The sequence below is a fragment of the Carettochelys insculpta genome, chromosome 2, assembly GCF_033958435.1.
Source record: "Carettochelys insculpta isolate YL-2023 chromosome 2, ASM3395843v1, whole genome shotgun sequence".
NCBI lineage: Eukaryota > Metazoa > Chordata > Testudines > Carettochelyidae > Carettochelys > Carettochelys insculpta.
The window spans coordinates 162,400,515-162,427,961 of NC_134138.1; the positions used below are offsets into that span (position 1 = coordinate 162,400,515).

A 27,447-nucleotide genomic window follows, 5' to 3' on the forward strand; every position below is an offset into this window, starting at 1 on the left:
CAGCGTAACTAACTGAAGCACAGATGATTACAGTTGTAAACAAGATTTTTTTGATAATGAGAGCTCCTTTTCATCTTATGGTGCTTAATTAGTATGATGCTTATGTTGCAAGATTCTGGAAGATCCCTGGTAGCTTTCCCCACATCCTCCCTAAATAATGTACTATCTCTTTCTGCTGCTGAATCCAGCTTAAACAGCAAAAGTCTGTGTGATTGCTGGAAATTATGTATGACAAAGAATTACAGCACTTGAGGTCACCAAGCTTCCCAGAGCTTTGTGCTTTTGCTCAAGTTAATCCATGGTAGCATTGGCTGAATTAACAGTCAGACTCAGTCTGAGACAATTATTTGATCTTGTGAACTTTGGGCAGGACCATAGCTACGCATATATTTGAATTTTAGAGGACAAAACCAAGTTATGTACTACATCAATGCAGTAAATGTGGTATGTATCTATTCAGGAGCTGAAAAGAGTAAGTATGCATTTTATGAACTCATTAAAATGTTAAGGAATATAATAACCACGGATTACAGAACTCTTATTCAGATGTAGTTAAAGCAAGCACAGATCTGTGTTTTAGGAGAAGTGATTCTTTGTGGTTCATTATTACATAGAAAGGGCTGTTAATCAATATAAGTGGCCCAGAGCTCCTGATTAACTGTCTTTCTATTTCAGGTCTGGTCTCACATGTACCCTGAAACTTTCTCCTTAGGTAAAACTTCTTTACTGTTGCTGGAGTAGTAGTAATTCAGTAAAGAAACCCTTCTTTGAGACAGTAACGAACTACTACTCTGGTGCTTATAGAAATCTATAATCCTCTTCTGGGTATGTCTCAGAATTGATTCCCTGAGCAAATGTACTGATTGAGGATCCAATTACACTTTTAAAAAAAGAATTGCATTAGATGGGTCCCCTGACAAAAATTCAGCTGAGGTAACTCATTTCTGCTTTCTGTGAGTACATTAATTATACAGAAATATGAAACTGATTTAATCAGTTTCTGTCCAAAATAAATTTTGTTGTTCAAGCTGTGCCCTATGGACATTTCACTGCAGGTGCACATGCACATTTTAAACACGTGATTCGAGGCTCATAGCTAGCAGCGCTCATTTGATCCATGTATGTGCCCGATGCTGTCTCCTCACAGGCAACAAGGCTGTACTAAAGATGTGTGGGCAAACCACCCTCAGTGGCTTCTGTACTGCCTCAGCTGGAGATGGAAAGCTAGCATGTTTAAAGTGTACTCTTCTGCCTTTGCTCCAGCCCCCCATTAAAGTTAGTTGGTTTAGAGTAGTTGTGATTGTTTAGTACAATTAATTAGTTTTAGGTGAGAGGGCTGCTTTTTTTCCTCTCCCCTCTTTCCCTTTAAAAGACTTGTCTTTTCTTGTGTGGATATTCCTAATTTTCTTGATTTTAAATATTTTTGCTCCTGCTGAGAGGCTACACTGGGGAGAAGCATACGCTTGAAGTATGTCTGTTGCCTGGGGAATCCCTTATCCCTCAGACTTGCTATGCTTCTTTGGTTTAGCCGTTAAGCCCAGGGTTTTAAAAAAAGAAAATCAGGGAGATAAAGATCAGGCTGTTGACCATGGAATGTTCCCTGCAACTCTGAGTCTGGTCAGGAGAGCCCACCTTGTGCATCCTCCCCTGACAAGATTGTGTGCCCTGTCAACCTTGGGGCATTCTTCTCCTAAAAGGTGGAAGACGTTAGAGTGCTTGGGTGAGAATTCCCCAAGAGAGGAACACAGACTCCATATCTAAGGAGCCAGCTCCAAAAAGACCAGGTCCCTGTTGAAATCTTCACAGGATGTTGTTGAGGCTAAGGACTCTTTCTCCAATACTGGTGGACCTGTGAAACCTCAGTGCTCCAAGAAGAATCACAACTCAGATAGGATGCCCGTGACCTCCACTAATAAGTAGATAAATATTTTACTATTCTGCATCAGCACTGAAGCACTCAGTTACAGCCACCAGTACTGATGCAGAGAACTACTTTTTATGCACAGGGTGAATAACACTTCCTTCATTTTCTTTCCTGAACCACTCAGTAGTTCTGGGTTTATTTAGGGGAAATCTGTTTACTAAATTACTAAAGAAATTAATTTGCTTCAAAATGTTCTATAATTTCTTGCTGTTGCTGACATCATGTCTGGCACTTGTACTGTTGTCCTCAGTGCTTTTTTTCCAGGAAAAAAGGTGCCCGAACTCAAGTCTGAGGATTCCTCATAGGGGGTTATGGTGTTCAGTTCTAATACTTGCTCCCCTCACTGCTGCAAGGCAGCAAGGCCTCCTGCCCCAGTTGACATGCTGCTGCAGAATGACTGGGGGGAAAAATTTTCTGGGGTTTTAATGGAAAAAAAGTGCTGGAACTCCTGTTTTTGGTGTGGTTTGCCAGAAAAAAAATGCCCTGGTTGTCCTTACTTGTACTTGCTATCTCTGAGAGATTTTCTCTTCAAGACTCACTCTATCCAGACCCTGTCCTGGGGCAGGAAGTGCATTAGGTTCAGGGGTGAGCAGACTTTTTTGTGATGCCCCACTTTTCGTCCCTGCAATTAGCAGGGTCCCCACCCCAACCTGTCTAATGTAATCCAAACTGACAGAAATTTCAGTTATGTTCATATAAAAAAATCCTTTTGGCACATGTAAGAAAATACATATGTAGTATGTAAAAACTTTACTGATCGTTATATAAATGTGAATACATATGCATAAAAACAGTAACATATTTCAAAATTTTTAATTAGGTGGATGAGCCAGAGACCTAGGAGCAAATCATGCTACACTCTCCTTTCAAAATTTCACACCTCCCTCAAGGGGCCTGCCCTCCACTTTGGTCACTGCTACATTAGTTGACTTTGGAGCAAATAATTATTAGTATCAAGAGACAGGCTGAGGAAGTTGAAAGCATATCATTATCTTCCAATCTTGACATGCAAATTAAGATCCATGCATGAATTGCCAAAATGGCATGCCATTCATTGCAGATTAGTTTTGATCTCTGAGCAGCTCTAGGCCGCTTGAGTTCACTAACATGGCTGTGGAGTTGCCCATGAGTTCTGACAGGCTTTTTAGCCTTGGCTGCTTCTTGAACTTTGGGCTGGGGGGCAGGACTCTCCAAATGCTGTTAACTTGTTTTGTAACATAGGAAGTGGTTCACAATGAAGTGTGTAGCTCTGTGATGCCCTTTCTTATATGAAGAATTAATTTATTTAAATGTCACAATTAGCTGTCATCATTGGGCAGCTTAGAGATATTAACTCCTTTTAATAAGATGTTAAATAAGAACTATAATTCCAGGCTCACTTCATATTTAGCTAGACATCTCTGTTTTGCTTATGTGCTTTTTTTAGTGAATGGTGAGATTCTGGAGAGCAAGGTAGTAGCTTCAGAGAAATGCAGGTACAGCAGATGGACTGCTTTTGAGCCCTGCTGTGGATAGTTTTAATCCTAAAGATGCCAGCATCCCACTGTTTTTGGATCCCTTCCCAGATACTGATGAGTCTTTTATCTAAAATTACAGTATATATATATGCACCAATGACAACCCAGAAGCAGTAAGTGGAATTAGTCACAGAATTATTCTCAGATTTTTAATAGGAAAACACAAGCTGAAGCTTATATAGAGATCTGCAGAATCCAGAGTGCGTAACGGTTGTCTTTTGCGAAAAACCTGATTGTTCCCCGATGCACTTTTTTAAATAAAACACAGAACCATCATTTTTTGCAAAATTCTGTTTTTGATCAGTCACATTTTTTAGTCCTGTGTGTTTCCTTCTGTTTTCAGAAGTAAGGGAAACATCTCTGGAAATAGAAAACATGTCAAGAGGGACTGTGGCTAGTGCTTCATTTTCACAAATTGGACTTACATGTGTTCTGGCTGGTGTTTTGCTTCTTTGATCACTGCTTTTTTTTCCCCTCTGTGTAGTGAACAACATTGCTTTTTAGATGCACCCTCATCATATCTTATCTATATTCTTTTAGATGGCCAACTTTTCCATATTTTTCTTTGAGAGATGAATTTTCCAGAATGTGTTTAAATTGTAATGCTCATATTTTATCAAACTGCAAATATTCTGTGAAAATAGTTGGCTTTGACTCCCAAACTGCATGCTTTTAAATTCAGATTTTAAGAGCTGATATTTTACTCCCAGCATAAAAAGGAAATTCTGTAAGCAGGTATGACTCAGGTTAGTGTTCGTACAAGACAGTACAGCTTCTGTCACTCAAGTAAAAGTCTGGTCAGGCGAACAGTAGTATAAAGATTGTAATTGTAAGGGCCAATAACAAAATAAGTTTATTCTTGAATTTTACAATATAGCCTTTCGTTTCAATGAGCATTATCATAAGTGCAAAAGTCCTTCCTTAGCTTTAAATTACTGTGGAAAGCAACTGAAGCAAATACTGTTGAGATTTATAGATCTGGTAGTTGACATTGTTATCATTACCGATACAACATGAGTAGCTAGCTGTGCATCAAGATTAAGATGAATAGATGCGCATCAAGGTGTTCTTGGCCAAAAAAATAAAATAAAAGAGCACTACTGTGAAGATATTAATGTAATTATTAGTGATACCAAGAGTCTTGTAGAAAAGTAGGTTTAGCAGTGTGCTTGTTGGGGAAAGAAGGAAATGGTGTTGAGAATTTTGATTTTAGTGCACGCATGTTGGTCTGGATGGGCTTTTGCCTTTGCTAAAAATGGTGGTTTGTCTCTTTTTAAGAGCTAATAGGAAAAAACACTTTTGAGATGGAATGAAAATGCTGATGTTCTTCTTGTGTTTTTGTTTTTTTAACCAATTTGGTAGAGAAATACATGGTTAAATAAAATGTGAAACTTGCCTATTGCTATGTCTGAGAACCATAAGAAAGTTAATAATTGTTTTTCTCTAGAAGAAACTGTGCAAGTGAGTGAAATGCTTTTATACATGATTTCATTATTGATGAATGTTTGCTATAAATTAATGAAGAAATGTAATTTCTTTCAGGCTTCTTCAAAAAATGACATTTTGAAAGTTTGCAGAAAAGAATATGAGGTATACATATTTTAAATTACAAAATTAAAGTATTCTCTCTGATAAGATTTTATAGAATGTATGCAGCACGTGTCCTACAAGTACATCTCTTCATGTTAATTTCTAAATATACTGTTTACCACTTAAATAAAATCTCTGTTGTATTTGTATTTTTACAGACACCTATATTTATTGCTTGGGTTTGTAAAAATACATGATGAATCTTTATAGCTCAAAATAAAACATTTAGGGAAAATGAAGGTTCTAAAATCAGTCTGATTCTAATTGCATGAGAGCTTTTTGCTCAGAATAAACAAGCTTTATTTTTGTAAGAAAAATTTTAACTTCAGAATACAGGCTTTCTTTTTAAAAAGATTTTAGCAAAAGATATCTTTTAAAGGCATTTTCTATAGTGCGACTTTTTCAGTTACAGGGGGTCCTCGTTTTATAAGTCCGGGTTATGTTCCTAAGTAATGCAACTTCTATTGAAATGACTTACAAAGGAGAATTAATATCCATAAGGAATAATGTACACGAATCCCTCATTAAATGAGTACTTTACGAGTACTTGCTTAAACAAGGGACACACATACTTACCTTTGCTCACTAGATGAGTCAGCTCCCCCCACTAATATGAGCTCCCCCGCTGGCCCTGCAGCCCCAACCCACCACAGCCTGACCCCCCACCCACTGACCCTGTAACCCCAACCAGACATAGCCTAATCCCCCCCCCGCCCCCCCAACCCGCTGCTGCCTGACCCCGCCCCATGGACCCAACCCACCACAGCCTTAACACCCCCCATTGCCCCAACTCACCACCAGGTTTTAACCCTCCCTCCCACTCATGGCCCCAAACTGCCCCCCAGCCTTTAACCCTCCCCAGTCTCCAACCCAAGATTCACTTCCCTTTCAAAAGCATTGCCACAGGCTGCCACTCCTTCCCTGAGTTAGGAGCCCTAGGAACCAATCAGAGACTCTTACATGTATTTTAATGGTAATTTAGTGTCCCTCTTGTGAGTTTTCGCCTATGAGGAGAAAGTTGGGAACCAATTGTGCTCCTGTAGCTAGGGATGAGTTTAACTTGAGATACAGTCCTCCCTTCAATCTGGCACGCAGCCTGCCCCTACCTCCAGCTGCCTTTACTGGGCGTGGAGCTGCCTCCTCTGCCTCCCCCTCTACCACCTGGCTGCACACCGTACAGTGCAGTACCTGTACAGGTTGTACCTCTCTTATCAGGCACCTTCAGGACCTGACCCAAGCCAGATAAGAGATTTTTTTCCAAACGAGGGGAAGTCATTTTCCCTCAGCCCCCTGCAGCTGGTTCCTTACTAATTGCAGGTCCTGGCAGCCAGGTCCCAGCCTCTGGCTGCTCCTGGGTCCTAGCAGCCACCATGGCTCCCCACTGCTCACAGGTCCGGGCAGCCTGCAGCTCTTCACAGCGGCTTCCCCAGCTCCCCACTTCTGCGGCTTCCCACAGCTCTCTGCCCGCTCCCTGCTGCCCTCCCCCCCATCTCTCTGCAGCTCTCCTGTTGCTCTCTCCCTCCACCCTAGCTCCCTACCAGTCCCCCATGACTTCAGGGCTTGCTTCCAGGGCCTCTGCACTACAACGCTTGCGATCCGGCCACCACACAACTCAACGGTGTTCCTAGCTTTTGGTCCCGTGGCCCCCAAACAACGTAAGCGTGGATCACCATGACGTACAATGAATTTACTTTCCTGAATTAACAACGTATATGTGAAACAACTTACAGTGAGGCGACTTACAACAGGGACCCCCTGTATTTAAGTTACAGCACTGTAGACATCAACAGTCATCTTAAAGCCTTTCTTATGTTAAAATTTGTCTTTTAAGGTAAGAAATTATATTTTCAGAATTTTTATTTAGTGTTTGTGCCTTTCAACACGTGAAAATTTGTGAAAGCTACTGTTTACCTTTCTGTTTGGAAAGAAGAGTGCTCATGCTAGAACTATTTTTCCTTTCCTCTAGTTTGTAAATTAAAATCCCACGCCCCCTCAGACCCTCCCCCAAATTATGTAGTCCTACATAAATTACTTTTCTATCTATCATAATCAACACTGCAGATTCTTGTATACTACTCTTTCCTTTGCTTTTTCAATTACAGAATAAATGTAATGTTTTGCCCATTCTGCGGAAGACTTCATTAAATTAAATACAGCTTTGCTTTATTTGTGTTGTCAAACAAATGTTAGGGAAAAAGTCTTTTTCTCTAGTTCTTTACTATCAGGATTATTGTCAGTAAACTCTTTCATATCCCAGAGCCCCGGGACTGGGAGGTTGCCAGATATTCGAATATTCTGGATATCAGAGAGGTATACCAAGCAATGCATAACACTAAAGAAAAACAAGATTAAATATTAAGAAACAAACAAATGTGTGCAGAGTACTTTATTTACCAACAACACTGTAAACTTATTCTATATTTGCTGTGTTTATTTGTATTTATTTGAACTATACTGAACTTATGGAAATGTAACTACATTTTACTTATTGTTAAAATGCTGATTATTTGAGAGCACCATATGATAGAATGCCAGGTATGAAAGAGTTTACTTTAGTATGAATTTTCTTGAACAAGAACCTTTGTTTTAAACATCTTTCTCCTCTGCTGCTGTTTTTATATTCTGCTTTCCGCATCTACAGTCTTTTCCCCTATTGTGCTGGTGTGTTTCCTTTTCGTTTCTGGATTTCTGCATTACTGTAGGAGATTGGCCAATATATGTTGATGGAGAATGGGAGAGGAAAGGTAAGACAGATTTAAAAATGACAACAAAATGGTGGCCAGACACCCTTGTCATTACTGAGAATGTTTATTTTACCCACTTCTTCTTTGCGCTGTTTTTGGCTGTACTTACACAAAATGATTGTTGATCTGTCTTCAGTTGGACAGAAATGTTCCTTTTGACTATGTGCATAGCTTCCAACTGAACAACTTAGAAGATGGAGAGCAAGTTCTTAAATACTGAAAGGAGAGATCAATTGGACAGGGTGGAAAAAGAATAAATATGCCTAAGTTAAATAATATGTGGCAGAAATAATGGGCTACTGATAATATATTGTGGATTGAAATGAAGAATCCAGCATGATGGATCTTCAGTAATTACTGATTTTTGTCACTTTTTGTTGGATAACCTGTAATTAATTTATATGTAAAATCAGATCTACTGTTACTAGTGGGTTAGATTTTATTTATGTATTGGTTTATGAAAATTCCTTTTTGGAGTGTACAAAATACTAGGAAGCTTTGCAAAAGGTAGGGGAAAGATGTTCCGCAAACTGTTCAAACTTCTTGATAAAAGTGAACTATTAAAGTTTGGACGCTGTGGTTTTATTATAGTGGTTTTGTATATGAAATTAGATGGAAGAGCACCAAAACAGTTAATAAGCATAGCTCGTTAAAACTGAAATTATTGTGTGATCTGGAACAGAATCCATATGGCACATGGTGAATGTATGTGACTTGCCATGTATCAGTAAATCTCTCTTTTATGCATGTGGTGTGTTGATGATATTTCTCTATTGCAAAGACAAATGAGAACTAATTTTTTGCACTGACTTTGCATTTAATCACACCTGCTGTCAGCATCCTTTCTTGTGGTGTTACACAGGCACGCTATGTATGTACTTAAATACAAATTAAATAAAAGCTAGGTAGTATACTTAAAGGAGCCTGAGGTGCGATTAGTGGCCTCCTTTCAAATTTTCGTAGCTTATTACATAATACCAGTATGTATGGATCTGCCTAAGAACTTGCACAACATACCTCTTCAATACAGTCAGACAAGTTGCACTAGTGTTTTTAGCAATTTGTAAGAGGCTTCAAGTTAAGGGAGCAATGGCATCTGAGTTTCCTTTCAGCCTGCCACCAGCCCAGTAAGTGTGAAGAGTGAGCTAAGACCATAAAGATGGAACATTATCGCTATGTCTACACTTGCCCTGAACTTCAAAGAGGGCATGGTAATCAGGCTGATGGGAGATTGCTAGTGGAGTGCTGTGATGAATATGCAGCACTTTCTTAGGCTAATTCTCCCCTGTGACAACTTTGAAGTCTTAAAGTATCTCCAGGTTAAACTTCGAAGTGCCAGCTCGCATGTAGCTGCAGGCACTTCGAAGTGTGGGGCAAGTGTAGATGTAGCCAATGTTTAGAGAAGAAAAAAGAGGGGAGCACATGAAGTGATGTTGCCAAAGAGTTGACTTTCTACAAATTTGGTGTCGCAATAGATTCACTTAGTCGCCAAAGTGACAATTTTCTCAGTGCTTACTGGAGATACTTTTCCCACAGTAAATATTGCTGTATCATTGTCATTTTTGTGTGTGTGTGTGTGTGTGTGTGTGTGTGTGTGTGAGTTTGTGTGAGAGAGAGAGAGAGAGAGAGAGAAGTAGTCTTACTGGCATACTTGCGTCCCATATGTTTAATTTTGTTATCATGGGTTTATAAACAATTTTTGTTGACTACTTTGAAAATGTAACACTCATTTCACTACTAAATATTTATTATTGTGCTCAAGTATCATTATATCAGTACATTTTCAAAAATGCTATCAAATTATAAAATGCAGCTGGAGTATGCTTTCTTTCGTGAAAGGTTTTTTGAACTTTTTTGTCCTTTTTCTCTCCCTTTCATCCCCTTTTTATTGTCTTCCTTTCATCCTCTTCCTGTCTGTGCATATATCTCTTCTTTTTCCTCTTCAGTCCTTCCAGCTCTCTACTGTCCTGTTTAAATCCTTCTGAGAAGGTAGGTAAAGGACAAGTAAGGGGTGGGGACTGCGTGTGAGTTTTTATTAAGATGTGTGTAGAATTGTGTTTTACCATGTTGAGAATTTGACAATGTAGGATATAATGCCTGAAATAATAGGCTGGAAGGGCATAATTGTCTACTTGAGGGCACTTTTTATGTGGAAGGGGCAGTGCTGTAACTTCCTTGTATACATTATAAATGTTAGTCCTACACACTACAGACAGTGCTGTCCCCTACACATGAAGAATTCTAGTTTTATTTTCTTGCTAAATGCAGTGCGCCTTTTAGTAAGTCTTGGCTGAAGTTTTTCTTAATTTAATTCACCATGTACTGTAGATATCGCCCAATAATAATATGACACTAGTAGTAATAGCAGTAACCATCTTGGATAAATGTAAAATGGAAATGTTCCTTAGTTTTTTAGTTTGTTCCTCACATTCACTGTAAACGTTATGTTTTGCACAGAACAATATTGGGCACTCCTCCTGGTGCTCCTGGGACAGTTAAAAGGTATTTTTATTTACTTTAAATTTTGCAACATCCTAGTTCATTTTGTTCAGCTTTTCCATGTTTCCCACAATAATAAAAAACATTTTTAAAAATCAGCACAAAAGCATGTACGTCAAATGCTGTGCTCTGTATAGGGGAAATATATATCAAACATACCTTTTTAATCCCAATAGCAGCATCAAAGTTACAGTACTGGTACTTTTGTTCTAAATCAGGAGTGGACAATAATTTTGGATGGGGGGGCCATCCCAGAATTTGGTAAGTGGTGAAGGGCCACGCGCTTTCATGCTATTAATGGGGGTGGTGTGGGATCTGGGATAGAGATTGGGTGCAGAAGGGAGCTCAGGATAGGCGATTGGGGGCAGGGGGGGAGCAAAGTCTGGGTGTGGGTATGTGTCCAGGAGCAGGTGTACCAGAGGGTTTGGGTTTCATGAGGCAAGGACACAGGATGGAGGTAGAGGTTTGGGAGGAAACGGGGAGCTGGAGTGCCAGAGGGAAGCTCTGGCTGAGAGTCACTTACTTGGGTGGCTCCTGGCGAGCATCCCAGCAGGTCTCTCAGGCAGGCTCCCTGCCTGCTGCAGTCCCCACATGCCGCTCAGATCAGCTGGCCAACTGGGGTGTTATTGCATGCACTGCCTACCCTGTAAACCAAGCTGTGGGAGCTCTCAGATTATGCTGTGAGCAGGGCAGCATGCAAAACCTAATTCTCTCCCCACTCCCTGCAGTGCTCAGACCCACAGGACCCAGCAGCCAGCTGTTCTGAGCATATGTGGTGGTGGGGCAGGCAGGTAGCCTGCATGATGCCCATGCTTGGCTGTGGGCTGGATCTGTCCCATAGGCTGTATTTTACCCTGCTTTTTTCTATATCATAGGATCATGAAATCCGCCTTTAGTCAATGGCTGAGAAATCCCTGAATATTACTAATAGCATTCTGTGAAAAATGCAGCCTGAAACTTGTGTTTCTCTCATCTGATCTCCTCTGCGTGTTTCCACTCTTAAGATGCTCGTGCCTTCCCTACTGTAAATATGGAATCATCTAATGCGACAATCACTAGGGCTATGTACATGCCTTCTGCTGTATCTAAAAGTTCATTGTAAGGACACATATGTCAGTGTCCCTAAATGTCCTCAGTTCCTCTGTCACCAACAAGACTTTATAAACATCATTCTCAGCAACATTGGCTCAGATTTTATTTTTCCTGCTAGTTTTAGCTGGCAGTGTATTTAAGAGTCCTAAATTTTGGATCAAATAGATATTCATTTGGATTGTTAACAGATTGTGCCATTTGGTGCTAGTCCCATGCGTGGCTCCATTCTGGGTCTGAGTCATTAGGACACTAAACAGCCCAATTTGTTTGCCAGTGTGCTTGCTTTATAGTTCTAACTCCAAGTCATGGCTAGTTCTGTTAGCCTCAATATATAAATAGATTGTGAGTCCTTACTCTGGAAAAATCATAGTCATCTCCAAGGGTTGATATGGACAAGCCTGAAAGGAATTGTGATTTCAAGTGGTGGCCTTATGATAATATAAAACTATCCTTTACAGCCCAGCAAGCACATTGCTTAAAGCTAGGGGACAGTCACAGAAGTATATTGATTTGGTTTCTTCCAGTTTTGTTCTTTACCCTAAGCCCAAGTGGCTTTTGGCCAAATGGGTAAGGTGACTAGTATGGCTTCCTTGCTTTCCTGTGCTCCCAAAATACCTTTAGAGAAATATGATCTATTTTGCTTTCACCAAGGAAAAACAGAATTTGCTCTTGTCTCACCAACAAAGGGAGATGCCACCATTGCTAGCTGGAGAGCATAGCATATAGTATCAAAGACTGACATTAGTGACAATGAAGACTAAGGACACAATGAGCCTTCAGAGTTTCCTGAAGGTTTCCAAACAATTTCTGCATTTCCATCATGGGAGCTTCAGTATAATATTAAGATTAACAATTCAAAGAGCTTTTGGGTCCTTTAAATCTAGAATGTTTATTAGTTAGAGGTAAAGATCATAAATCATTTGATATACCCTTAAAGCCAGGGGTAGGAAACCTTTTTCCTATTGAGGGCCACTGGCCCACAGAAAAAATCTATTGTGGGCCACATCCAGCCCTGGCCCGGGGAGGCGGGGGCATAGAGGCTTGGCACTTCCTCCCAGAATGGGGCGAGTCAGCACTCCTGGCTCCTGCTGTGAGGGATGTAGGGGGAAATGAGAGTTGCAGGAGGGGGTTTGGGCAGGAGGCTGGGGTATGGGGAAGGGTAGGACTCCAAATGGGGGGTATGGGCTCTGGGATGGGGCCGGGAATGAAAGGGTATGAGATGCAGTAGGGGGTTCTGTTATGGGGCCAAGAGTTTTGGAGTGTGTGGTTCCAGGCTGGGGTAAGGGAGTGGGTGTGGGATCTGGGGAGAAAGGGTTCCAGCCTGAGGCTGGGGGTTCAGAGTGTGGGTTGTGGTCAAGCTGCAGTTACCTGAGGTGGTTCCCAGTCAGTGGCGCAATGGGGTTAAGGCAGGCTTCCTGCCTACCCCCCGCCCTTTGCTTCTCCTGGAAGCTGCTGCCATGTCTGGCCCCTTGGCTAAGGGCCAGGAAGCTCTTCTTGCAGCTGCAAGTGTCACCCATGCAGCTCATATTGGTCTCTGTTTCCAGCTAATGGAAATTGCAGAGCTAGTGCTTGGGGTGGGGGCCACATGTGGAGCTGAGCTCTCCTGATCTCCCCTGTGCCAAGGGGCCACAACAACATATTAAGGCTTTTGGCCTGTAGCATGGAGATTGCCCTGGGCGGATGAAATTAAGTGATGGGCCAGAGGTTGCCCCCCCGGCCCTAAAGCACATGATTGTGCTTGGCCTTTCCATGCTCCTAGAAATGAGAATGAATGTAAATACTTTAATGCTAAGGGATCGGTATGCCTGTCTCTAAGATCGTTTTATTTCTAGAGCTAGTGAACAATGTTTATTCTGGGGATATCATCACTGAACCTAACCATGTTAGTTACAAGATCAAAGGCACATTCTTGTGTACTTCCAGCAACATTATATGTGCTGTTATGTGCCAACAATGCCCTGACACTGTGTACATTGGACAGACTGGGCAAAGCTGTCACCAAACAATAAATGGATGCAGAGCAAGCATCAAGAAACTTGAACACTTCAGTAGAGGGGGTCATTCTGTTAAAGACCTGAGAATTTGTGTCCTGTAACACAGAGAATTTAACAACAGATTAGAGCGAGAGATTTCTGAGTACCTATACAAATTCGACACATTAACACATGGTATGAACAGAGACATCAACTGTCTCATGCGTTACAAGGACCGCTTCCCTTCCTTTGATGCTCGTAATTATCTCAGTCAGGACAATTAACATCCCCTCCACCTCTCACCCCCTTCCTTCTATCCTATTTGATTTTTTTTTGCAATTTTTGCAGTTTTTATTGCAATTTTTTTTCTTTTTGGTCCTCGGTACTTATGAATGTCAGTCTGTATTGGAAGTGAAATTGATCTGATGAAGTGGGTCTGTCCCATGAAAGCTCATCACTGAATAATCATTTTGTTAGTCTTTAAAATGCTACATTTCTGCTGCCTTTATTTGTTGGAGTACAGGTTAACATGGCTACCTCTCTGCTTTGCATTAGATTTAGCAGTAATGCAAGTAACCTACAGGCTTGTATCTTGAAAGGCATTAGCTTCAGCACGTTAGTGTAAGTCCTGAGGCCTATAATATCTAATCAAATAAGCGTTATACAGACTAACAGCCCACTGGAAACCCTGTGTGGTTTTGAAGCAGAACGCAGAGATTGTGTATTTGTGGGTATAATGTGTTGTGTGGACTATAATGAGAGGAGTTATGGAATAAGTAATCATTGTTATAGTGCCTGGTGTAACAAGTATAAATAAAGACTTAGGCAGGTATCACACATTGATAATAGTGCATACATGTATATAGTGCACATCCCAGAAATATATCAAAAGTATCATCTTTATGATACTCCTCCTTCACCCCACGTGGGGGAAAATAATGTTTAAACCATCCTAACAAACACCTGACTATTTACATCCTTACCCGTGTGACAGGGTTCATTTTACATTTCACCCCATCAAAATGTGGGGTGGGGTGGGGGGTAGTCTAGGACTAGCCTGCTTGCTTATCTATAGATGTGTAGATTTATTGTTTCCTTATTGTTTTGATTATATACTTATTACAGTAAGTTACAGTAAGTTTATATGGGCAGCTTGATTGTAACACAACAGGCTTACAGGCCAAAACCTGTATGTGGAGCAAAGGCAAAACTCGCATGCATGTTCCTGGGATTTTTACCCACATAGCAAAGTCAATGTGCATATGTTCAGGAACTTTTACCTAGATAAAGCAACCTTCAGTGGCATAGGGCCTTCTAAGAGTACCCTCAAACTTACTTAGAAAATCCCAAAGTAACTGGTTAAGACAAGACTCAATAACTGGGTAGAACAGAAATGAAGCAGCCTTTCATATCTGGCAACCATGGGACTCGGAGGTTGCTGGATATTCTAATATGCTGGTTAATAGAGAGCAACTGGGAAGAGGCAGAGCCGTGGGGCTGGTAGCTGGACAGGGACCCTGCTGGGGGAAACTCCGGCAGCTCCAGCAAACCTGGGGAGCCGGCCTGGGCTGGGGGAACTCTGGCAATCCTAGGGGGAGGCAGTGCAGTGCTGAACAGGCCAGCCCTTGGGGGTAGGGGTGGGGGGGCAACATTATTCACACGCTCAGTTCTGCTTTCAGAAGGGAAAGTGGGATGTCTGTGCAAGTTATTTGAGCATTTTGGTTCCATGAATACTGTATAAAACAGTTTACTGTAACAGGTGATAGACAACCACAAAAGACCTCTGGTAACAAATTGATCTATATGCTATGTTGAGTTCAATGATATTCTGACCTATGGGGCGGTGGGGGGATGACGGCAAAAACACGTCACGATTAATAAGGAAATACAAATCAGGAGAAAAGGAAACATCCCCTACTAAATATGTATCAAATATAACGTCAGCATAACATATGATAGCCAAGCCTGGGGTGGTAGGAGAAGATGATGTACTCCTTGCCTGAATGATGGCCACTGATGATGGGGACAGCAAAAACTGATGAGGAAAGTGAGGGCTGTCACACTAGGTTGTTCCAGAAGGAATGGTGTGAATACCTGTTATGAAAATATAGATGTATATTCTCTGTGTGTCTTATGAAATCAGGATGTTTGTGACCATGCTAAATGTATTAATAAACTATATTTGTAAGTATACAAGAGTTCCTGTAGTGTGAATTTGCAGTGGTGCACATCAGGGTACCCAATCATAGAATAATGAAATACTGGGCCTGATCTTGGGACAAAAGTAACTGAAAATTCATAAGAAGTCTAAGATCAGGCAGCAGAGGACAATTTCCCTGGCAGTGCTGGTGAGTGGGCCTTTGGATCCTTTAAATTGATGCTGGAATGCTGTTCTGCACCTCTGAGGATTGGAAGCAAGCGCAATGCCACGGTCTGGGTGGCACTGAGGGCTGGCTGCCCTGGCTCTGCCCCTTCTGCCCAAAGCCCCACCCCCTCCATTTGTGCGCTAAGGGATAGAGTCTGTGTGAGAGAGATACAGGTTGAATTCACCAGTCTGCCTGATATGAATAAGAGACAAGATAGAGGAGTTTGTATCCAGCTGTAATTCCGGGAGACCATGAATCTGAGAGTGACGGATAAAATGGGGTGGGTTTTTTTTTTTTTTTTTTGGTCTTGTCAAGGATGATAGTTTACTTGCAGATGACTTGAGAAAATGAGCAAGAAGAATGATTTAAGGAAGGAATTTTGTAGCCAAAAATGTCCCCCCAAAGTGATGATACGATAATTACCACATGAACAGTTCTGTTTTCTGTCTCATTCGAGTGGAAGATCATCTGCTCCGTGATGGATACTTTTCTCTTAGAGTTAGTACTTCCTTCAAGCTTTTCATTCTCTGCATAGTCTTCATGAGCTGATCAAGATCAGACACATGGTATGTGTAAACCTTACATTTTCTGAGATAAGTTACCAATTTTCATGTTCTGCTTTCCTAGCCATATCATAATTTGCTCTGCTTATTTCATTTGGTGCTTATGTGAGATTAAGGACTGGATTCTTAATTGAACCCCTATCCCCAAACTCCACTCATCCTTCCATAGGCAGCATGATTAATTTACACAATAAATACACACCAGAAATAGAAAAAAGTACATTCAAGCTATAAAAGTTCAAGGGTATGTGGATGCACATACCCATTTTGTATCCCTGTATGGCTCTGCGCATATGAGAAGCATAATATAGATTTCATGGTAGTAAGTAAAATTTACATGTATTTCCCTCTTTGGCCGTTTCTACACAGGCCACTTCCTTTGGAAGTGGCATGCTAATACATGGAGCGACAGATGCTAATGAAGCATGGATGCAAATTCCCCATGCCTCATTTAGCATAACGTCACGTGATTTGGAGTCCGGAAGACCATTCTTCCGGACTCCAAAATACCATGTAGAAGCACGGCCTCCTGGGGGGCTTCCAGAAGGAAGTCCTCTTTCCGGAGGCCCCTTGTTCCCAAAAATTTTCGGGAAGAAGGGGCCTCCGGAAGATGGACTTCCTTCTGGAAGCCCCTCGGGGGGCCGCGCTTCTACACAGCGTTTTGGAGTCTGGAAGAACAGTCTTCTGGACTCCAAATCACATGATTTTATGCTAATGTGGTGCGGGGAATTTGCATCCATGCCTCATTAGCATCTTTTGCTCCGTGTATTAGCATGCCACTTCTGAAGGATGTGGCCTGTGTAGAAATGGTCTTGGACTTTAAGAGTAATTCCATTAACTGTAATTCTTCATTGAAGATACATGTTAGTCAACCATTAAGGAGAAATTGTATTCAGCAGTACAGATGCAGAAGCCTCTCTTGATACTAAAGTTTTGTTATGTAGACAGTACGCTTGATACACTAATTAGGCAGTTGCCTGCAGCTGATGAGCTCCAAAAAGAGCGAAACCAGTTAGGTCCTGCACTACTGGCCAAAAGAACTCAAGACTTATCTGATACTGTAGAGAAATCTGAAAAGTGTCTCTGCAACATAAACTGTGTTTACCTTTTCAATTTTTTTTTTTGTTGAACTAGCTCTTTATCCCTTTGGCATTTCCATGAAAAATAAGGTTTTTGTTAACAAGTTAGCCTAGCTAGTGTAAAGTGGCAAATATGACTCATCGTATTCCTTCCTGCAAGCTATTAGGCTATATTGGTCATTTCGTAATTGTTTGTTTGCGGAAAATGCTGTATTACAAATTGAGGATTGAAACTTCACATGCAGAAGACTTGGCCAGAATAGGTTATTTTAAATCAGAGGTTACACTTCTTTGATAACGTTATAAATTTATATTTGTGCCATCTATGATCATTTAATATGTGTATTTTGAAAATGGAGCATCGGGTATTGTTTTCTTTTTCCTTTCTCTATAAAATTGTTTTTGGCCTCATTTTCCTGTCAGAATTTGGTCTTCATAATCCTTTTTTCCTGCTCCTTTTTTGTGCCTCTATATCTCTGGTTTGTCCTTTTCTTTATGGCTACATCTACATTAAAGTGATCTTTCAAAAGAAACCTTCCAGAAGGTCTCTTCCAAAGGAACTTTTTTTGAAAGCGTGCATCCACACACAAAAAAGTGGATCAAAATTATGAACTTGAAAGAGATTTGGAATTATTTGAAAGAGAGTCCACACAGCCCCTGCTCTTTTGAAAAAACAGGTCAGGGATCAAAAATCAGCTGCCATGAGGACTGCTCTTTCAGGGAGGGGGAAAAAAAAAGGCCCATGAAGCTTTCCAAAGAAGGTGCTCATCCTGAAATGGGAGTGGAAGAGCGCTTTCAAAAGGAGCGCCACATCCTTTTGATTTACTTCCAAAAGAATGCTTTTTGTGTGTAGGTGCTCTGCAGGATCTTTTGAAAGAGCCCCCTTCTTTCAAAAAATGTTTTGAAAGAACTTGCTAGTGTAGACGCAGCCTACCATTTCTCCTCCTTTGTAGCTTTATTCTTCCACGGTGCACTTTAGAAATTTAATATGGTAAATGTGTATTCAGGAAGATGATTGTGATGGTAGCTTTTTGATCACAAAATGAAATATTGTGACTTGTTAAGGCGACAGTACTTGATTATAAAGTCATCGATAATAGCCCTTTCGAGACAAACTGCAATTAAAGCATGGTTGGCTTCATTTACATATAACAGTTAATTTTATGACCATATAGAGTTTTTACAATCATAGGGTTGGAAGGGACCTAATGATGTCATCTAATCAAGTCGTCAGCCCTAAGACAGGACTAAGAGTATATAAACCATCTCTGATGGATGTTCATGTAATCTATTAAGAATCTCAAGTAGCTAGGGCTTCCACAAGCTCCCTAGATAACCTGTTCCAGTGCTTAATTGTCCTTATACCTAGGCAGTTTTCCTAATATCCAGTCCAAATATCCCTTGCACAGATTAAGTTGATTACCTCTGATCCTATCCTGGGTGTACATTGAGAACAACCGATTACTGTCCTTTTTATGACAACCTTTTACATATTTGAAGACTGGTATTGTGTTCCCCCTCAGTTTCTTCTGTTGACTATCGTCATAACAGTGTTTGTATAGCTGCATACTACCATGTTGCATGACTGTTTCAATGCCTGCTGCACCAGGCATAGAGGGCAGTGCACGCTGAGATGTGTTACAGCCCAGGAAATGGAAAGGTGGCCCCCTGGGTTACAGACATACTTAAGAGCTGCTGTCAGTCTTGCAAAATAAAGAAACAAAAAAATGTTCTGAGTCAGTTTCATTAAGATAACGATTATGTCTTCTGCCTGAGGAGAAACACTCATAGCTGCTAGGGTTACTCAGGAGAATGTGGGTGCCTTTTGTGTCATGAGAAGGCACAGTCTGAGCAAACTGAGTATAAGTGGTTAAATATTACTTTCTGGATTAAGCCTAAAAGTCGTAACGATCCTGTTTTCCTTAAAATTTTAACCAAGTTTTGCAACTACACGTGGTTATGTAACTAACATTCAGTAACCATGGCTGCTAATAATGCTTCATTGCCCGCAGGATACTTTGTAGCATGGTTGTCTTGTTATAGTCCATTGACAAATCTCTGAGGAGTATCTGTGTTAGTCTACAAAGAGTCCTGTGGCATGTTAAAGACTAACATTTATTTGAGCATCAGCTTTCATGGATAAAAAGCACATTGTTAGATGCATCGTTGGTAACACTGTTGCTTTATTATGTTGACAGAATCCATTCACCCTACAGTAGTGACAGGTTTGGCTGTCTCTTTGTCCTCCAAGTCCCTGTACAACCCAGCATCCCAGAGTTTACTGCCTGTGTCTGTGCTCTCTGGGCATGCTCTCTTCTGGGTACTATTGAATAGCTGCCCAGATTTTCTCAGAATACATTGATAACAAACATCACATCTTGAAGATGCAAAAAAACTTACCTGACAAATGGTTCTGTTGTAGGTAAAAGCTGTTGTGTGGATATAAGGAAAACATTTATTGTAAACCTTTCAGATGATTATGACAAAGTTGTTACAAAACAATTACAGAATGTGTCCAAACCTTGCAAAATGGCTGGTGATTTTGGGTACCAGTGTTTCTCGGTGCCCAGTTTGTAACATGATAGAGCCTGATTTTCTATGGGCAGTTGTTCAACACTTCAGAAAATCAAGCCTCTTTAAGATGCTCAAAATTTGTGGTGCCCCAAATCACTGGTCATTCATGCAGATGTAGGCTTAATGACTTCATGATCGTGACTTTTCCGGGACAGGCCTTTCATTGCTAAATGGGAATTTCCTGTCATAAGATTGGAGCTCAGAGGACATAGGATGTTTTAACTTGAAATTAGACCATTTGTATTTGGGACGTGCAGGGGTAGAAATGTGTCTTTCCATTCGAACAAAGCTGCTGTCCTACAGTTCTAACCAAATGTGAAAACTGTCTTTTCCAAACACTGAATATGTTTTATCATTTTATGCCCCATTTAGATATTTATATAAAATTATTTTTAGTGCAAAACTACTCAAATTCAGTAGGAAGGTATTTGGGAGGTACTACGATTCTGAGCTTCTTCTAAAATTTTTTTTTAGATAGTCAACATTTTTGACAAAATTTTTTTTTTTTTTTGAACAATTTTTCATTGTTTTAATATTTTTTCATTGTGGGAGAATATGTTTGTTTTTTTCAGCTCTACATGCACCTTTTCAGGAGGGGGAAAAAGAACCTTTGAAAATGAAGTGTGCTGCTTGCTTTCCATCCTGCTCAGTGGTGGGAGAAAGTGAAAAAAGAACAATTAAAGTTCTAAATGCAACTCTTTTTGTTTGTTTTTTAACAATCTGTTTCCTCAGCTCTAATTACTTGATTTGGTGAAAGGGAAAGGAGCTGCCTCACAGGCAGGAAAGGGGTAAAATCTGAAGTGAATCTAGTGAAAGATTGCTGACCAAAGGACTAGAATGAAGACTGATGAGACAAATTTAATACTTAGTGGGAAACTCTCTGCCGTCAATGGTGTAAAAGAAACTGATGGAGGCATTATGAATCACTGCCATGTTTGGAAGTAAATATTAGAACAGTAACATTAATAAAGCATTTCAGGGAAATAGTAGAAAAAATGAAGATAAAACTTGGATGCTTTTTTGGCATAATGATACTGTCCTTTGTAAAGAGCTTTAACATCAACTGATGAGGGTGGTAGTGGTATTAATCGTTTGTTTGTTTGTTTGTTTGTTTGTGGGGTAGATAATTTTTCAAATTTCTGTGTGGTAAAGATCTGTTATTTTAATGGTTTTTAGTAATTGAATACTGTATTGATGTCATGAGTTATTGAGCCGCCAGTTATCAAGTATTCCATGGATAAATAATGGTTAATAATGACAGCTTGTAGTTGCAAAAACAACAAGAAGTCCTGTGGCACATTATAGACTCATAAATATTTTGGCGCATAAGCTGTCATGGGTCCATGACCTGCTTTACCAGATGTAATGTAGTGGAGATACCAGAGGCAGGTCTAATTATACAGATTCAAGAAAAGGAGGGAGTCCCAATCAAGAGCTGATGAGGTCAGTTCAGTCGGGGGGATGTGCCCCACTTCTAGCAGCTGATGGGGAGGTGTGAAAAACAAGAGGAGAAACTGCTTTTGTAGCTGGCCAGCCACTCCCAGTCTTCGATGGGTGGTGTCAAAATTACAGATGAATTGTAGCTCTGCAGTTTTGCTTTGGAGTCTGTTTTTGAAAGTGTTTTTGTTGCAGGATGGCTACTTTTAAATCTGTTACTGAGTGTCCAGGGAAGTTGAAGTGTTCTCCTACAGGTCAACTCTGGCTTTCCTCTTGATTGGAACTCCCTGTTCTTCATGAGACCTGCCACTGGAATCTCCACTACATTGCATCTGATTAAGCAGGTCTTTGCATGCAGAAGCTTATGCTCCAAAATATTTGTTTAGTCTGTAAGGTGCTACAGGACTTCTGATTACTCTCAAAGGGGTAGTCATGTTAGTCTGCATCTGCAAAAGCAATGAAGAGTTGTGTGGCAGCTTAAAGATTAACAGATTTATTAGCACATAAGATTTCATGGGTAAAACCCACTTCATCAGATGTGTTGGAGTAGAAATTACAGAGGGAGGGGTATATGTAAGAGAACAACCAAAGAAATAATTGTCAAGTGTAGGATCAGTGTTAATGAGTCTAGTCAAGTCATTGTGGATTCCTACCTAATGTGTCTCCTGCTTCCATTGAGGAAAAATCACACAATCGATTGCCTAATGTATCTGTTCCAATTTCTCAGATAGCAACAAATACTTACACAATCTATATCAAGCATTCTTGAAACTTAAAACACCTAGGGAAGTGAAGAAACAACTTGACAGAGTCAGACAAGTACCCAGAGTCATCTACTAAAAGACAGGCCCAACAAGGAAAGTAAAGGACCAACACTGGTTATCACCTACAGCCCACAGCAGAAACCCCTCCAGCACATCATTGACAATGTACAACATATCCTGGAAAATGATGCTTCAGTTTCACACACCTCTGGGGGACAAGCCAGTCCTTGCCTATAGACAGCCCCCCAACCTGTAGCAAACGTATCAGCAGCCACACACCAGAGAAACGCTTACCCAGGTACCTATCCCTGCTACAAAACCCTGTTGCCAGCTCTGTCTGCATATCTGTACAAGCAACACCATCCCAGGACTAATCACTTTAGCCACACCATCAGGTGTTCATCTACCTGCACGTCCACCAACATGATATTCAGTGGTGTCCAAAAGAAATTTCACAATCACTACAGCTCCCCCTTACCCCCTGTCAGGTCCTGCCACCTCCACCTCTTCCCCTCCCCACATTCCCCCATCCCACCAAGCCAGGCACCCACCTCCAGAGATTACTTGCCAGAGCTTTGTCAGCTGTGGTTGGAATTGCTGCTGTGCACAAGTGAGCTGCAGCTGGAGTTGTTGCCACGCACATGAGTGAGTGAGACATTTCCTTGAAGCTGCAAAGCAGCCCACTGGGGACATAGGAGCCAGCAGCCCTGAGCGGCAGAAAGAGCCTCCTCCATGTGCTTGTCCCACCAAGTGGTGAGGCGCATGCAAGAAGTGGGTGGAGGGCTCTCAATTTTACCACACTGCAGTTTCCCTTTTGCCACATGTGGTGAACAGGAAACATTTTGGACACCGCAGATACATACCATCAAGTACCAGCAGTTCCTCTATGACACGTATGTTGACCATGCTGTTCAGTCTCTTTGGCTAAATGGACACAAATCTGACGTCAGGAAAGGTAACACATATAAATCTGTATGGGAATGTTTTAACTTCCCGGGTCATTCAGTAATGGATCTGAAAGTAGCCATTCTTCTAGAAAAGAATTTAAAAACCCAACTGAGAGAGACTGCTGAACAGGAGTTCATTTACATGTTCAATACAATCAGTTTAGTATTGAATAAAAATCTTAAGTGGTTAACATACTACAAAGGCAATTTTCCTTCTCATGATACTCGCATCTCCACAACAAATGCTGTGAAAAAGATACTTGCACGTTGACTTGATTAGATTCATTAACTGTGGTCCTATAATTGACAAGTATTTCTTTTGTTCTCTTATATATATCCCAGCCTCTGTAGTTTCCACTCTTACTAAGCTGAAGTGGGTATTACCCAGGAAAGCTAACTTGTAGCTAGAATGGTGGCTGATTGACATCTCAAGAACTCTTGAATTTATTGTAGAAAAATGTTGAAGTTAGAAATGTGCTTGTATGTTGATACAGTGGAAAATAACTGTACTATGTAGTTTTGCTCTACAATAGGTACATTTTCTACCACTAACAGAGGGGTCTGCAGCCAAATTAGCCAGGAGGGCTATTTTTACAAATTCGGTTATAAAATCAGCTTCAGAAGTTGCCATGCATATGAATACGAGACAGTCCTTTAACAAATAGCATCAAACTGTACTTTGTACTATTTTAATAACAGGGCGCACACAATGATTTATACCAGTTAGAAAGTTGTAACCCCCATCTCCAGGCTTTACCTGCCTTGCCCCGCACCTCAACCCCAGGCTTTACCTGCCTCAGCCCCAAAATCCAACCCCCATCTCCGGGATTAATCTTCCTCAGTTGATGAGCTCCTCCAGCTACACACTCGCTGCCTCTGGTCCTCTAGGGCTACCCGTTCCCCACGCTGCTCCTCCCCCATGCCTTCTCAGCCGAGCTGCTTTGCTCCAGCACATGTACACTAATTCGCCGCTCCCCACAGCTCTCCTGCTCACTTCCCCCACCTGCAGCATGGGCGGCTCCCTGCCCTGCTGTGCTAAAATAATGGAATGAAATTTAATTGGTTTAATGGCTGGATCTCTCACTGTCCTCCCTGCATTAAACCAATTAAATTTAGTTCCATTATTTCAGCCTTGGCAGCATCTTGGCTGCAAGAGGAGTCAGCAACAGCAGTGCCCAGAGCCACAAGTGACTCTTTCAAAGCCACATGTGGTTCCAGAGCCACAGGTTGCTGACCCCTGCCCTAACAGAAGTGGAGTGTCTGCTACAAAATGTAATGTTAGAACAGTCTTTTTCTGGCGGTTAATTAATTCCTTGAGACTGAAAGTTGATTGTCTGTCAGATAAATTATCAGATTCATAGTTTTGTTACAAAACAGCATGTTGATACCCTAGTCAGTGTGATGAATGCACCAAGGAGGGAAAAAGTCTGTACTTGCAGATCAGGCCTCAACTTAAAATTAACCCTTATATTAGGCAGAAACAATAATGCGTGAGTGTCTTGTAACTCATACTGGAAGGAAAAAATTTTGTGCATCTCTCAGTTCACTAAGGAGCTCATTCTCTTGTTTTCCAATATAACTATATAATCCTTTTCCTATTAACTTTGCATCCCTGTTCTCTGATAACACTTTTTATTAACAATTAACCTTACACACTTGAGTGTTTCTTGAGGGAGAGTGCTGAAAGATAGCAGGGGTAGCAGCTATCAGTCCTCTAGTTTCCTGAATCAGGATGTTACCTTTGGTTTGATAGCTCTCATGCAGGGTATCTCAGTGAAAAGCACTTCCCCCAGGGTGTAATCATGGCTACCCTTTAGGGAACACCAACAGTAATATAAGAAGTTATTGTTTTATGGCCTCTAACAAAAACAAAAAATAAACTGAAAAAAGAGATCCCCCAAGACCAAAGCACATGAGGCACTATAGGAAAGGAGGAAAGAATGTGAAGGTCATGTGCCTACTTCTGTCTTTAACAAGTGTATTTGGGGTTGAAATGAAAGAGAAGGAGATGGAACACGAAAGGGGAAAAAGGGAGCAACATTCATGTGTTTCTCGTTTTTTTTTTTTAATCTAAATTAGTCTTGAATACAGGTCTAGAGAACATCATTTTACAATATCTTTCAGAGAAAACAAACAAATGGGAACTTTCATACCTGATTTCCCAGGGAGCAAGATTGGGGTATGAATGGAGGAAAATTGTCATTTGTTGTGCAATTTTATTTAATATGTCCCACGTTTGAATCATTTGTACTCTTTACTTCATGTTTAGTTTCTTAGTCTTTGTTACTTTGCATCAGAATCCGTGTTTAGCCTGATTTTAGCTCTTTATCTGCTGATTAAGACAACCCCCATGCACCATTTAGTTTTCGTTGAATGCGTTGCTTTTTAATCAGTTTTCTAAGCATTCAAGGCCGCGTCTACACGTGCACGCTACTTCGAAGTAGCGGCGCCAACTTCGAAATAGCGCCCATCACGGCTACATGTGTTGGGCGCTATTTCGAAGTTGAAATTGACGTTAGGCGGCAAGACGTCGAAGTTGCTAACCCAATGAGGGGATGGGAATAGCGCCCTACTTTGAAGTTGAACGTCGAAGTAGGGCACGTGTAGACGAGCTGCGTCCCGCAACATTGAAATAGCGGGGTCCGCCATGGTGGCCATCAGTTGAGGGGTTGAGACACGCTCTCTCTCCAGCCCCTGCGGGGCTCTATGGTCATCGTGTGCAGCAGCCCTTAGCCCAGGGCTTCTGGCTGCTGCTGCGGCAGCTGGGGATCCGTGCTGCATGCACAGGGTCTGCAACCAGTTGTCAGCTCTGTGGATCTTGTGTTGTTTAGTGCAACTGTGTCTGGGAGGGGCCCTTTAAGGGAGCGGCTTGCTGTTGAGTCCGCCCTGTGACCCTGTCTGCAGCTGTTCCTGGCGCCCTTATTTCGATGTGTGCTACTTTGGCGTGTAGACGTTCCCTCACAGTGCCTATTTCGATGTGGTGCTGCCCAACGTCAAAGTTGAACGTCAACGTTGCCAGCCGTGGATGACATGTAGACGTTATTCATCGAAATAGCTTATTTCGATGTAGTGTGCACGTGTAGACGTAGCCCAAGTCTCAGATTCTTTGGATAAGTGCATTTTGGGTATGAGTTCAGAGCCTTCTAGAAAGGAGCATTTGTTGGCTCAGTATTCTTCTCTACCTTCTGAAGGTATAAATGGCCAGATGGCCTCAGATGAACTGTCCCTGCACCTTTTGGTCTGTTGAAGGCCCCATGAGCTGAAAGCCCATTCAGGGCCCAAATTCTCTGCAGCTTTAACTCTACTCACTTAATAAATTTTATAAATAAAATTCTGGGCCAAGTTAGGCTGCCTTGATTTATTTAGTATGATTTTTTTTTAAAACTTGAAAAAAGACTTCTCAATCTACACTCTATTTTGGCTGTCTGAAGTTAACAATGTAACGTTGATTGTAATGATGTTGCAGCAGCAGAGGTTTGGGTACTCACCTAGATGCATTCTTTATTTTTTTCCCCCTTTTATTCCAACCTTTTTGCTTTTTAAAATTTTTAATTGTACAGTAAGTCAGTTTTGTCATATGTGTTTGGGGTTTTGTGTTTTTAATTTCTGGGCCTGTGCTAAGGTCATTCCTTGTTAGGCTCCTTCCCTTTTCTCAGAATTAGCCTTCCTGTTCGGGTGCTTTCCTCCAAAATTACTGCAAAAAGTATTTCATTTCTATTAAGCTGCAGTGGACAAAGGTCACTTTAAAAATACTTTTATTGTAAGTGTTGGAATTATTGATTCTGGTCCTGTTATTGTAGGCAACTCCATTTTATTATCCAGTTCTGAAAATTTATCAAAATCAATTTTAAAATTAGACAGTTATAGCCAACTGCTCATTTTATACACATACCCTGCTCAAGTAATATCACCATCTAAAAGCTCTGTACACAGAGACTACTTTATTTGTACCTGTAAGAGCTGATTACTTACTAATGTCTGTAAACCCTGATTGAGGCGGCCAGTACAGCTTTTGGCTTTTAAGACTGGCCTTTCAGTGAGGTCATGTGACTTTCCCTACTTTTTGGGATTAGAATAGAGTCTGCTTGCCACCTAGTTGTTGGTTTTTAACTAGTCAGCTATATTATTGTCAAATTTCTGTGTGCCTGTTTTTTGCACACAAGACTTATTTATAGTCTTTTTCTTTTTACATGAGAACACTTTCTTCATAGGTCCACTAAACTATTAAAGTAATATAATTTTGTAAAGTTCTTGGTGACAGTACTGTTGTTATTCTGTTCTATAACACCCATTTCCTGTTTTTTGTACTTTCATTTGCCTCCTAAGGATGACTCTGAGGGCCCTTGTGAACAATGCGTATTTGTTCATTATGTAGGCT

The 27,447-nt window shown here is 41.0% G+C and overlaps 1 protein-coding gene across 3 annotated transcripts in view; it reads left to right on the plus strand.

The window, feature by feature from the left end:
- The window catches only part of RECK (reversion inducing cysteine rich protein with kazal motifs), a 166,797-nt gene that overhangs the window by 63,039 nt on the left and 76,311 nt on the right, over positions 1–27,447 (plus strand). For 2 of the 3 annotated variants that reach the window (XM_074987944.1, XM_074987945.1), the window contains exon 6: positions 4,984–5,031. In XM_074987944.1, coding sequence (XP_074844045.1) covers positions 4,984–5,031 — 48 coding nt within the window. Of the gene's footprint in view, positions 1–4,983; positions 5,032–9,722; positions 9,765–10,232; positions 10,278–27,447 lie in introns of those variants that run through there. The other variant, XM_074987946.1, reaches the window with a different exon arrangement.